General features: G+C 68.7%; 1 protein-coding gene across 1 annotated transcript; it reads left to right on the top strand.

Annotated features, from left to right (window-relative positions):
- Positions 1 to 355: 355 nt before the first annotated feature.
- Positions 356 to 12983, top strand: KIAA1755 (KIAA1755 ortholog). Its single transcript, XM_068416450.1, has 14 exons — positions 356 to 530; positions 3666 to 3863; positions 4267 to 5542; positions 5635 to 5799; positions 6423 to 6546; positions 6929 to 7022; positions 7957 to 8043; positions 8487 to 8603; positions 8914 to 9012; positions 9240 to 9388; positions 9857 to 9995; positions 10265 to 10387; positions 11023 to 11214; positions 11294 to 12983. Exons 1-14 carry the CDS (start codon positions 528 to 530, stop codon positions 12257 to 12259), a joined length of 3732 nt encoding a protein of 1243 aa, XP_068272551.1. The 5' UTR covers positions 356 to 527; the 3' UTR covers positions 12260 to 12983.

Raw genomic sequence — 12983 nt, 5'->3', positions numbered from 1 at the left:
CCCCCGCACCCCCCGCCGGGCTCTACCCTCCGGGGGTCTTGCACACTCACACACACACACACGCTCCCCCCGAACCCCTCCGGGGGTCGGAGCCGGCGCCGCGCCCGCCCGGGGGCACCCGTCGGGGCCCGGGGGGAGCCGCTGCCTCGGGACCACGCGGCGGGCGCTCGCCCCGGCCGCCCCCATCCCATCCCATCCCATCCCACCCCATCCCGGCCCGGCCCCCCCGGCCCCGCGGCGCCCCCCGGGCCGCCCCCGCCAGCCCCCTCCCCCGGCCCGCCCCGCCGCGCTCGTTCTTTCTTCGCCTTTTCTTTCTTTCTTGTTTTTTTCCTTCTTTTTCTCCCCCCGAGGAGGCGCGGCGGGCGGAGGGAGCCGGGGGGGGCCGGGGCTGCCCGCCCCCAGCCCGGGGAGGCGCCGGGAAGAGCCGCCCGGAGCGGGGGAGCCCGGAGAGGGGCAGCGCCCGGGCCCCCGGCGGCAGCAGGGAAGGGAGAGCTGGTGCCCCGGCCCCTCCGCCGCTTCCCCCGAGCATGGTAACTCCTTCTGCGTCCCTGCCCCTTCCCCTGACCCTCCCCGCGGGCACCTGCGGCCCCCGGCCCTCCCGGGTGCGGGGGGGAGGCGGGTGCGGGGGCGGAGGGGGGGAGCCAATGTGGGGTGCGAGGGCAGAGGGGGGGAGCAAGGGCAGAGAGAGGGTGCGGAGGCGGAGAGGGGGGTGCGAAGGTGGAGGTTGGGGTGTGGAGGTTGGAGTGCGAAGGCAGAGGGGGGTGTGCAGGCAGAGGGGGGGTGCAGAGGTTGGGGTGTGCAGGCAGAGGGGGGGTGTGCAGGCAGAGGGGGGGTGCAGAGGTTGGGGTGTGCAGGCAGAGGGGGGGTGTGCAGGCAGAGGGGGGGTACAGGGGTTGGGGTACGCAGGCAGAGGTGGCCACCGGCCACTCGGGCAGGCGCGTGGGGGGCTGCAGTCCACGATGCTTAAACTTCCCTGCAAAGTTTGGCAAGGGGATGGGGTGCTGCAAGCGGGTGCTACCGCGGGAACCGTGCCTGGCGTGCGGGTACGGGACACCCCGCGTATCATCCCCGGGCTGGCTGTGTCGTTTGGCACCGCAGCCGGCACGTGCCGTTGCCCCGGGCTCCCGGCGGTGCGGTGCTGAGCGCTGGCCGCCCGCTCGGCCCGGCCGGGCTCTTCGTTAGCGTCGTGCCCTGCCAAAGCTGCTGCCAGCAAGAGCTGCAGGAGAGGAATTGGTATTCAGGGCTGGTCCCAGCGCTCAGACCTGGCTCCTTCCTGAGCAGGGGGGAGAAAGGAGATGGAGCTGAGTCACCCTGTGGCTTTGGGTACAAGTGAGACAACTTCACAGCATCAAAACACCAAAGCCCAGCCCGCCTTGGTGGTGTCAACCGCTTCAAAAATATGGGTAGTTGGGGAGAAATATCAATCTCTATTTCACAGCACTTTGGCTTATTAAAATGGAAATAGCTTTGCAAATGTAAATCTCCTTCTGCTCCCTAATGCCTTTTGTTTCGGCTCTGCGCTCCCTCGCAGCTGGCCCAGGGACGTGGGCTGAGTCGCTGCCTTTGGCTGTCTGACGGCTCCCGGCCAGCCCGGCCTCGGCTTCTCCCACGAACGCGGGGCCGCTGCGCCATGCTTACCCCAAAAACCTCCCCCGGTGAGGAAGTGCTTTGTGACAGTTAAGGAAAACATTTTTTAGTCATTCCAGGCCAAAATACTCCCCAGCACAAGGCAGGCTGCGCCGGGAGCCGCCGTCAGCCGGCGGTTCTCTCCCGACGCTGGCTCACGCCGTCCCCGCTGCTGGATCGAGTCCTGGGTGTCTGTATTCCATTGGCAGGGAAGCGGCTTTGTTTATTCAGTCGATCCATCCCGTGGCGCGTCCCTGTGCTGGGGGGTTGCGTGGTGCTTTGGAGGATTTCCCTTTTTCCCTCGCAGCAGGGCTGTCCCCTCCCCAGACACCCCCAGTTCGTCCCAGCTGGTTTACCCAAACTCCGCGTGTTTCTCCCAAGGTGCGGGGCCGGGCAGGGCCGGGGGGGCTGCGCCGGGGTTTGGGGGGACAGTGTCATGAGAGTCGGGGGGTGGGATGGGGCTGCGGGAAGCAGCCGTGTGCCTTGGCCTGTCAGACTGTGGTCTGCACCCCCCCACCCCGCAGAGTCCTCCCCGGCGGCACAGCCGAGCGGGGGGACGGCCGGGTTTGGGGCTGCCCGTCACCCTGCAGCCACAGCCTGCCCGGAGCCGAGCCCCGTCAGCCCCGGTCTCGAGGGACCTGCCTTCTCCTTCTGTTTCCGTTCCCTTTTTTCCCAGCGCTCCGTGAGCTCAGCCGGGCAGAGCTGCGTTCGGTGTTGGCAGAGCCGGTTGCACGTGCCAGGGCTGCGCGGGGGTGACTGGGCAGGGGGCTCTGGCGAAGGCAGGCGCAGGCAGGGCTGGCCCGTCTCTCGAGGCAGTATTAGGAGCTGGATGGATCCCCCTTTGCTGTTAGAGCTGGCGGCTCCTCACCTCGGTGCTGGGGCTGGGAAGGAGCCGAGGGCAGGGCATCCCTGTGTGGAGACACGAGAAAAAAGTCAAGAAGAATTAACCAAAGCATGACTGCAAAGTGCTTTAGCTAAAGAGCATTAAAGCTAATTAAGCTGAATTAATGGAGGCCGCTTTGTCTCTGGATGGGCTCCCCGGCCAGGGATTAGCTGCCTGAAACTAATTCCCACCTTCAGCTAATCCCACCTGGGTTCCCGGGTGCCCGTGCAGGAGCACAGGGACAATGGCGAGCGGCGGCTGCCCGAGGCGCAGGACCTGGCTGCTGCCCCGAGGATGCTCGTCCCTGCGGCCACCCCTGCGGCGCTGGGGTCCCTCCGCCGTTAAATCTGGAGCCGTTTGCCCACCTGCCCCAGCCCGACGTGGGGTTTCTCTGAGCCTCCCCTGCAGCAATGCCCCAAGGAGCTGGAGCAGGGTCCGCGTTCCCCACTCGGGACGGGCTCCTCTGGCAGCCGTGGCTGTGGCCGCCCCCGCGCTGCCTGTAACGCAGCCGGGATGTCCCGGGAGCCGTCCGATGGCTTCGCTCCGTGTCCCCGCGGGCGACGTCTCCTGCCAAGCTGGGACAGCAACTCGGAACCGCCAGTTCACATGTGGCACAGACGCAGCGTGCGCGGGGAGGGGGCTGTACCCCGGCAGAGCGCTTCCCAGAAAATGCTCAGAGGACTCATCCCGAGTTCGGCGAATCCAGCGATGAGTCTGGACCAAAACACCCCATCCATCTCCGGGTGTCTGTCCTTCCTCCCACGGCGAGCTGCTGAGCCCAGCACATCCCCACGCTCCGTGTCTGGCTCAGCTTAACCCCCGGGCTGCCGTGGCCCCTCCGCCCAGCTGGTGGTCCCGAGCGGGGAAGCAGGCTGCACTCGGGGCTCATCTCGGGCTCCTTAAACCACAGCTGGGAGCCGGACCCGGCTGTGCCCGTGTCTCCGGCTGCGCGGCGCTTGGTGGGCTCTACACCCAGTTCCTTCCCACTTTCCAGCCCAGGAAGGTTCGGAGCCCCCTGGGCTCGGCGGCGGTGCCAGCGTGGGCATCCCAGGGACCTGGCATTGACATGGTGCAGGATGGTGGGCACAGGCTGCGGGGGGTGACGGCGTCCCGTTGTGGGGCCACTCTCCCCCTCAGCGACGCTTTCCTCCCGCAGGACGCCGGGGTGCTGGACGCGGCGGTGCAGGGTGCCCTCCAGGCCCTGTACCCCCCCTTCGAAGCCACGGCCCCCACGGTCCTGGGCCAGGTGTTTCGGCTGCTGGAGACCCGCTACCGGGGAGATGGGCTCTGCTGCCTGCTCCGCTTCCTCATCCCGGCCAAGCGCCTCTTCGAGCACGTGCGGCAGGCAGCCTGCGTAAGCCCTGTGCCCCCGCGCCCCCGTGCCCCGCTCCCCGCCACGGGGTGGTTGTCCTAACCGTGGTGTGCCCAGCTCCCCGCGACGGCTCCAGCACAGAGCCTGGCACACGCGGTCCCCACGATAAGGGTGGGGGGAGTCCTGGGTCACCTTGTCTCGCCCTGGGTTTCCCCTCTGTTAGCACATGGGGAGTCCTCGGCACCCCGGGAATGGCCTCGGGCTCAGGGTGGGCTTGCAGGACCCTGCTGTGGCTCGGCTCAGGGACATCCCATCGAGTCACCAGGCTCTTCAGTGCCCGCTGCGGGAAGCGCAGAGCCAGGCAGCGAGAGCGCACGGGGCCGGCGGGGGGGTACGGGGCCGGCGGGGGCTCTCGCTCACGCGCTCTGTTCTTCCTCCCTCCCAGGCTCCCTACCTTAACTGCATCTTTCTCCACGAAGGCTGGCCCTTGTGTCTTCACGAGAAAGTGGTCGTCCACCTCGCGCCGCTCAACCCCCTCCTGCTGCGCCCCGGGGACTTCTACCTGCAAGCGGAGCCCTGCGAGGAGCACTCGGCGCGCATCACCGTCAAGCACCTCTCCGGGGACCTGCGCACGGTGGAGGAGACGCCAGTCCCCGAGGCCGCCTACGCGCTGCTCTTCACCAACGAGTGGCTGGAGGAGCTCAACGGCGAGCGGGGCAGAGCCCCCCTGCACACCTGCCTGGTGGCCACCGAGAGCGGCATCGCCCCGCTCCCCTGGAGCAGGATCGCCACACCGGAGTTCGTCGACAAGCCCAAGGCCGGGGCTGATGGTGCACCCGCGGGGACCCAGCACGGCCCCGCTCCTGAGCCTGCAGCCGAGCTGGCAGCACCCAGCACCGTGCCCCGTGGCACGGCGGGCACCCTGGCACCCTATGGCAACGCCGCAGGCACCATCCCGGGCTGCAAGGTCACTGCGCGGCCGTCGAGCCAGGGACGGTACCCGGGACTGATCAAGGTGGAGCAGGCTGGGCTGGGGAAGAAGCCGGCCACGCTGGCCGTGCCCAGCCTCTACGAGATCGTCAGCCAGAACCTGGAGGGGGAGTACGTGAACCTGCTGGAGCCCCCCGAGGGGCAGCAGGACCCCCTGGCCGGGTCCCTGCCGCCCGCCCGCCTGGCGGGGCCGGTGGGGGCTGGGGCCGAGGCGACGCTCCCCGGGGTGAGCGGGGGGCTGGGGGCCTGGCCCTGCAGAGGGGCACTGAGCTCGGAGGAGGGTCCCTGCACCCCGTGCCTGGAGAGGAGGCTGAGCTGGGAGCCGGGGCCACACGGCCCGCGGTGCCGCCACCGCGACTCCTACCTGGCCGCGCTGCAGAACCCCGTGGGCTGCGGCCCCGGGCTCATGGCGGCCATCCTGGAGGAGCCGGATGGCCCTGAGCTGCCCCCCGCCACCCCCCAGGAGACCCCCGCACAGCGGGCGGCCGGCAGCCCCTCGCTCCTCACCCGCCAGCCCCACCGAGCGGGTCCCGGAGCGCAGACGCAGGCGGTGGCACTGCAGGGCAGCCCCCGGCTCCCCCCGGGCTCCGGCCACAAGTTCTCCTTCCTGAAAGGGCCGCGGCTCGGGGCGGCCCCCGGGGATGGGAGAGCCGCCAGCCAGCACGAGGGGGCCTGGAGGAAGGTGTCTGCCATCTACTCGCCCAGGATGGGCAGAGCCAAGCCAGGGAAAGGTACCGTGCGAGGGTCTGCCCAGGCTCGGGGGGGTTTTGCAGCTCTCTGCCTCCCTGCACATCACCAGCTCCTCTCTCCTCTGTCCCCACAGGTACAGACACGGCAGCTGCTGCCCCCGTGGAAGAACCATCCCTGAAAAGCACGGGCTGCAAGAACGGTCCCTCCGTGCCCGGCACGGGCACCCCTGGCCGGGAGCCGCCGGCCTGGCAGGAGCTGCACGCCGGGCTGCTGCGCTCGGGCATCGTGTGCCTGCCAGGTACCACGGGACCGGGGGGCGGCGGGAGGGGGACAGAGAGGGGCTCTGCAGGGAGGGTGAAGGGCTTTGCTGGAGGCCAGAAAGCCCCAGGCGGAAAATTTCCTTTCAGCTGGGCAAAAAAAATTAAAAACATAAAAACAAGCGGTCGGCTGCGAGCAGCTGCCCCGGTCCCAGCTGCCCCGGGCCCTCCCACACCATTCCTCACCAGTGAAGCCGTGCGGCTTTCAGATGCCAAACACTGAATATTCATCTCCTTCCTTTTCCCAAGAACTGAAAAACAGTGACAAAAAACCATCATTTTCCAGGAAAAACACCCCCAGCAGCTCTGCCCTGGCATTTCCAGGGCCGGCATTCGTGCAGAGAGCCCTTGCGGTGCCCCTCCTGAGGGGCCAGGGGAGGTGGCACCGGGGTGGCACTGGGGCAGCCACTGCACTGCCACAGCACAGTATTAACCCGGGCTGAGCCCCCCAAGCTGGGGCAGAGCCCACTCCCGCACCCCTCGGCAGCCATCCCCGCTCAGCGAGCGGCAGCGGGGCCGAGGGGAGCCCCGGCCCTCCGGGGGGTTGCTCAGCGCTGGGGTTGCAGCGGTGGGTGCCGGGGGTCACTCGCCCCTGTCCCCGCAGGGAGCTCGGACAGGCTGGGCAGGGCCCTGCTCCTGGTGACCACCAGCAGCAGCGCCTGGGGGGCCACATGGTGCTCGGCCGCCGAGCTGGCAAGGCTCGTCCTCCACCTCTGCTCCCTCCCCAGGTAAGGGCCAGGGGGGTCTGCGGAACCCCCGGCTGCCTTCTGGCTCGGGGGTCCCCGACACCCCCTGGCCAAGCCAGGTGGGATACTCAGCGTCCTGCACGTGCTGCTTTGGTCCCCGCCATGCCCGCTGTCCCCGGCCCTGCGGACCCTGTGCCATGGCTCTGCCGAAGCCACATGTTGTGGAAGGTCCGGCACATCCCTGGGCTGGGGCGTCCTGCGGGGACGAGGCCGTTGCCAGTCCCCACCTGCCCTCACCCCGCTGCCGGGGGCACGGAGCCGTGGGAGGGGGCATCACGCGGGTCCTGCGGAGGGGAGGGACCCCCACTTCACATGCCACCCCTAACCAGTGCCACGTGCCTCCTGCTTCGTTGCCCCTTGCCAGGCGAGAGGCGCGGGACGCCGGGCTGACCGTCGTGGTGGACGCCAGGAAGCAGCCGCCCGCTCCCGCCCTGTTCCCGGCCCTCCGCTCTGCCCAGGTACGCCGGGCTCCATGCCTGTGCCACGGACGTGCCGAGCCTCCCTGGTGCCCCCCACGCAGTGCAATCCCCCAGCTGGCAGCACCTTCCCTGGCGGCCCCCCCGTGCCCGAGGCTTTTCTCTCGCTTGCAGGTTTTACCCATGCGTGTCGCGGTGCCATCCCTCTCGCTGCGCCCTCCCCAGCAGCCAGCCCTGGCTCCTGGCTCCCTGGGGGTCTTGCAGCGCTTGACCAGCTGCCCCGTTGTTCCCCGAGCTGCTGCTGAATCTCTGATTTCAGAGCGTGCCGCAGTGGCACGGACCGTCCCCAACAGGGCACAGAGACCCCCTTTCCCCCAGCCCCCGGACCGAGCTCACACCCAGCCTCACATCTCCAGCTCCTCCATCGCCAGCCGCGGGGCAGCGGCAGTTTGGGACCGAAGGTCCCTTCCCAGCCCCGTGGGGTCCGTCCTCGGCCCTGCTATGGCCCGGCACTGCCCTACCCCAGCCCCGTCAGCGTCCCGCTGGCTGAGCTCACCTGGACATCAGCTCCGCAGCGATGGTCGATCTGTCCTGGCAGGTTTCTGTGCCGTGGTGGTGCCCAGCGCTGTCCTGGGGGCTGTGGGGTCCCCCCCGCCGCGGTGCCCTGTGCCTCTGCCCACTCAGGGCTCGGTCACAGCCTGTCCCATAAATCCTGTGCCGACCCCAACACTTCCTGCACGCAGAAGCATCGCTGGCGTGAGCGAAGGGGTTTGCTCGTGGGGTCTGTCCGTGGGTCCGTCCTGCCGGGGAGCTGGAGGATGGGGACGGGGTTATGGCCCGAGAGACCAGTTCCCTTTTCCTTTGTAACAAACTCACCGGCCTCAGCTGACTCGGGCACCCGAGCCCCGGTGTCACCGCAGGTAGCCCAGGGGCTGCCGCGGGGTTTGCCGCGCTGACCCTTCCCCGCCTCCCACAGAGCGTCGCGCCGGGCTGCATCCACGCCGTGCTGCTGCTGGCCGAGAAGGAGCTGCTCGCCCAGCGCGAGAGGCTGCCCGGGGTGCAGGTGAGCCTGTCCCTGTCCCCTCCTCGTGTCCCCGCGGCGCCTCCTGTGGGAAGAGCAGAGCCAGGGTGAAAGGAGCCTCCCGCCGCGGGGACCCTCCGTCCCCTCACTTGGAGACCCTGGTTCCCTGCTCGGGGACCGCAGGCAGAGCAGAGCCTCGCTGGGGCAGGATGAGGCCCTCGGGCTCGCTGGGTTGTGCAGGTGGCCAAAAGCTGCCCCAGGGCAGCCAAGCACTTTCCCAGTTACCAGTTTAATTAATATAATGTGAAATATTAATGAGCTCCATCACCCAGCTTGGCTGTCACGGCCGATCTCCTGTGCATTAATGATCTCCCGGATTAACAGGGCAGGGTGGGGTTATGGCCCCTGCTCCTGCCTGTCCCTGGGGGTGTTTCGGGGGGGACCTGCCACGGTCCCACGGCGCTCACGGGCCCTGTGCCCCGCAGGTGGAGACCCTGGCATCGCTGAAGGCTCTGGGCCGCTACGTCGACAGCTCCCAGCTGCCACCAGAGCTGGACGGCACCTTCCCCTACTGCCACAGCGAGTGGGTTCAGTTCTTCCAGGTGTCTGTTACCACACCGTTAGCCGTCACCTCACCTCCCCGCGGTTCCCCTCGGTCCCCACCGTGGCTCAGACATCCCTGGAAAAGCCACGGGGAAGCCCAGGAGAAGGGGAGGAGGAGGAGAGCTCTGAGCAGAGGAGGGCAACCCCCTCGCGCCTGCTTCTGGCTCCTCCTGCCCATCCACCTCCAGCTCCCTTCCTCCTCGGTGCCCCGCGGTACTCCCTGCTCTGGCCTGGCACTGCTCCTCCTCCTCCTCGGGGCAGGCTGCCCTCCTGCCCCAGCCCCCCTGACCCTGCGTGTCCCCCCGGCAGAAGCTGCACCCCTTCACGGCCAGCCTCAGGCGGGCGTCGGAGCTGCTGCAGAGCTGCATCCAGGAGCTGCGGGGCGCCGACGTGCTGGCGGGGACGCAGGTAATGGGGCTGCGGCACCGCAGGCTGTGGGGCTCTCCACAGAGCCCGTCTGCAGTCCAGCACACGGTGACGTTTCACCCTGGTTCCCCAAAACTTGGTGCAACCACTCCCAGACTGGCCGCGGGGCTGTCCCGTCCCTTTTGCTCGTCCCTCAGCATGCCCGTCCTGCGCTGGCCCCGGAGCTGCCCGGCCAGGCCCCAGGTGAGACGCGTGTCCTCCCTCCGTAGGACGCGGCTGCCGGCATCGGGAGGCACCAGGAGCTGATGCGGAGGGTGCTGAGCGACCCGGGGCTGGTGCAGGTGCAGCGTGAGGCGGGGGCCGTGCTGGCCAGGCTGCGCCGGGAGGCCGCCCGGCTCGGCGCCGCGGCCGGCGTCAGGTAGGAGGGGATGGCAGCGCCGGGAGAGGGGTGCCAACGCTGGGGACCCCTGGCCACCTCCCCAGGGACAGCCTGGTCCCCACCAGCACGAGCTTTTCCAGCACTCTGCAGAGCTGCAAACTCCCTCCAAGCCCGGCGCTCGCGTCTCCGGCGGCCCTTTGGAGGGTTTCCCAGCTGGGGAAGGTGCACGGGTTGCGGGGAGGGTCTCCTGCCCCGGGGCCAGGCTGTGGGGCTGGTCAGCAGGGCCTGCAGCGAGCCCCCGGGCTGGACCCAGGCAGAGCCACTAGATGGGGCCAGGCCCCGGCAGTGCCGCGCTCGTCCCGCGGTGCCGCATGTGTCCAGCGATGGCCACGCTCCTCTGGCAATGCCGTGTTCATCCGGCGATGCCGTGTTCATCCGGCAGTCCGTGCATGCAGGCAGCTCTGATCCCACTGCTCCCTTCTGCTCCCTTCTCCTCCCACCCCCCAGGGCCAGCCTGGAGGCGGCCGAGGGGCTCTACAGCCAGCTGGAGGAAGAGCTGCACGACCTGGTGTCGCAGTCCAACAGCTGCCTGCAGCGCCTGGAGTTCCTCCGCAGGGTGCGGGAGCTGGAGGCTGAGTTCGGCAAGGTGAGCTGGGCGTCCCCCGGGTGCTGCTCTGGGCGCAGCACATTGAAGCTGTCCTCTGCGGCGTTCCCACGCGGAGCATTTTGGGCACGTTTCCTCAGTTTTTGGTGATGACGGAAGCCTGGAGAGTAACAGGAGTGCCTGGGCTTTGGTTTTCATTACGGGGCGGCTGCGCGGAATCACGCCTGGGGTGGGATGCCCCAGTCGGGAAGGGAGGTGGCACGGATGCCCCGTGGCCGGTCCCGGCTGACCCCGGCCCCGCTCTCTCACAGCTGGGGTGCTGGCTGGACGGGGAGGCCGCGACGCGGCTGCAGGACATGGGCACCGAGGAGTGGAGCCCTGACAGCTCCCAGGGCTGCGCCGAGCAGTTCAACGAGTTCCTGGTCCAGGCAACAGTAGGTTTGGGGGGGGCTTCTCTGTAACTCCTGTCCCGAGGGTGCCGCAGCCAGCAGCACTGGGAGGTGGCTCTGGCCACCAAAACCAAAAATGCCAAATCAGAAACGCTCGACTGTCGTTACCAAGTTTGATGCCATCAGCCCAAATCCACCAGGTTTGGAACGAGGCTTCTGGGCAAAGCCGGGTGTCCCCAGGGTGGGTTTGCCGGGGTCTCTGGGCAGCCCCTCTCCGGGGATGGCTGCGCAGCTCCTTGGTGTGCTCCGGGCTGGGGCTGCCGTTCCAGCCCCTCCTGCGGCTCGTTCCTCCCGTGGGCCGGGCTGCGGGGCCTGGACACCCACCAGACAACACGCACGTAACGTGGTGACGAGGGTCTGCTCGTCCCGTACCTGTAATGTGGAGCCCTTCAGTCCCGTGCGCCGCAGGGGGACGAGGCCGGGTGACCGCGCTCCGGACGGGCCGATGCGTTTTGAGCCGAGCAGGGCAGAGCAGAGGCTGTGAGGGTCCCCATCCTCTTTGTTCCTCCTCACTGGCCCAGAAGCGTTGCCGGGCGCTGCCCTGCAGACCCCCCTGCCCACGTCCCGCGTCAGCGCCGTTCCCCGCGCGCGGAGCTTGTTCCTTCGTGCCGTCCCTGCAGGCTCGGTACCGGCACGGCCTGGCCCTGTGCCGGGAGGCGGCTGCGGTGCGGGACGCGGCGTTCCCCGGGGCAGAGCCCTTCCAGGCGGCCGCGGCGCTTCTCCGGACGAAGCTGGTGGGCTTCTGCAGGCAGGTGGAGCGGCGGCAGGCGGAGCGGGAGCTGCTGCGGGAGCTCGGCCGCTTCTCCAGGGAGGTGGGTGCGTGGGCTCTGCCCGTGGGACCCGCTGCCGGCCGGGCGGCCACGGCACAGCCGCTCTCACCTTCTTTTCCAGATCGCGGGGCTGAAGCTGGGCCGCGGGCAGTGCCCGGCCCCGGCGAGGCGCGGGGAGGGCCAGGCGCTGCGGTGCCTGCAGAGCTCCCTCCAGAACCTCTCGGCCGAGCTCGCCCTGGAGAAGCTGCAGGAGCTGGAGGCCCAGGTGCGCAGGATGCGGAGCAGCCGTGGGCTGGCGGCCTGGGCCGAGGCACGGCGCAGGTACCGGGAGACGCGGCAGGTCCTGGAGGAGATGCTGGCAGAGCTGCAGGAGGCCTGGGGAGAGCACGCTGACGGGCAGGGAGATGATGCCAGCTCCCCCAGCCCGGGGGCTGCAGCCCCTCGCAAGGAAGCCCCAGTCTGCAAAGTGACCACCAGCCCTGAGCCAGCGGTGCTGGGGGGCCGGGGGGCAGCGGAGCAGCCGGAGCCCAGCGCCCAGGGGCCAGGACAGCCCCGGGGGCCAGGACAGCCCCGGGCCGGCAGCGTTCCTGGCCCCGTGCCGGGCGCGGAGCCGAGCCCCCCACAGCCCCGCTGCTGTGCCTCTCACCGCCCCGTCTCTGCTGACGCCTCCCTCCCCAGACCCGAGCACAGAGCCTGCCGGGGAGCTGCAGGACAGCTCGCCCAGGAGGGCAGCCAGCCCCTTCGCAGCCATCCCTTCACCCTGCCTCCCCAGGCAGGTTTGCTGGGCGCTGACCCGTCGTGTCCCACCACTGCGCCCCACGGGACTGTCTCAGCCCCCAGCACACACGGTCCCCCTGCAGCAAAGCGGGCAGAAGCCGCCCAGTACTTCCAGGTTTCCAGCCAGAGCAGTTTCTCCTCTGAAGACTCAGACTCACAGAACTCCACCGAAGAAGCCCCAGCAGCGAGCCTGGCTTTGCCACGGGACGTCCAGAGCCCCAGAGCACCCTGTCCCTCTGAAAAGCCCCCCCAGATCGTTTACCTGGAGAACCACCACACCCAGAGTCCAGCTAAAGCCAACGCCAAGTAAAACCAGTCCCTCCCAGTTGGGGCTGCTTCTGTCCCGTTGTGGAAGGCTCCATCACCGAGTGAATGGGACGTCCCGTGCTCAGAGGAGGGGCACTGGGACCCGTTGCCAGAGTCCTCCAGTTCCCCGTCCTTAGCACTCGTCCCGCTGTGGCACGGCCGTCACCCTGTCACCGGCCTCTCAAGGTGCATTAATCATCTACCAGGTGTGCCACAATCCCCGCCGTACCCCTGCCAGCGCCAGGCTCGCCTCAGGACAGCAGCGAGGGTCCCCGCAGGTGGCAGCCGGGCTCGGGGCGTCCCATGGGAGTGCAAACCTGTGCCGAGCCGTTCCTGCCTGACGGCCCTGCCGTGCTCCCCCCGCGCCGGGCAGCCTCACCGTCCCCTGCACCGCCACTGCAGCCCCGGCCAAGGGACGATGGCAGGCGTGTTGTTCGCGTGGGACTGACATTATTAATGTTAATAAACCCGAAGAGAAGCGCCCAGCGTGGTCCCCTTCCTGGTGGCTTTAAAGTCACTATCCCAGGGAGACACCGGGGAGGGCTGCACGGTGGGTCCTGGCTGAGCCCAGCCGGCTTTGCTCCATCCTCCAACCAACGCCACATCCTGCCTGTCACAGAGGTCACCCCAGCCAGGACACGTTTCCTGCCTCTTCATGTTGCAATATTTACCCGTGCCCAACCGTCTGGCCCTGCGCCGAGTTCAAAGGGCTCCAGAAATCCCCTTGC

Source organism: Nyctibius grandis, chromosome 19 (genome assembly GCF_013368605.1).
Source record: "Nyctibius grandis isolate bNycGra1 chromosome 19, bNycGra1.pri, whole genome shotgun sequence".
In the NCBI taxonomy this organism is placed as follows: Eukaryota; Metazoa; Chordata; class Aves; order Nyctibiiformes; family Nyctibiidae; genus Nyctibius; species Nyctibius grandis.
This window is presented reverse-complemented; position numbering and strand designations above follow the sequence as displayed.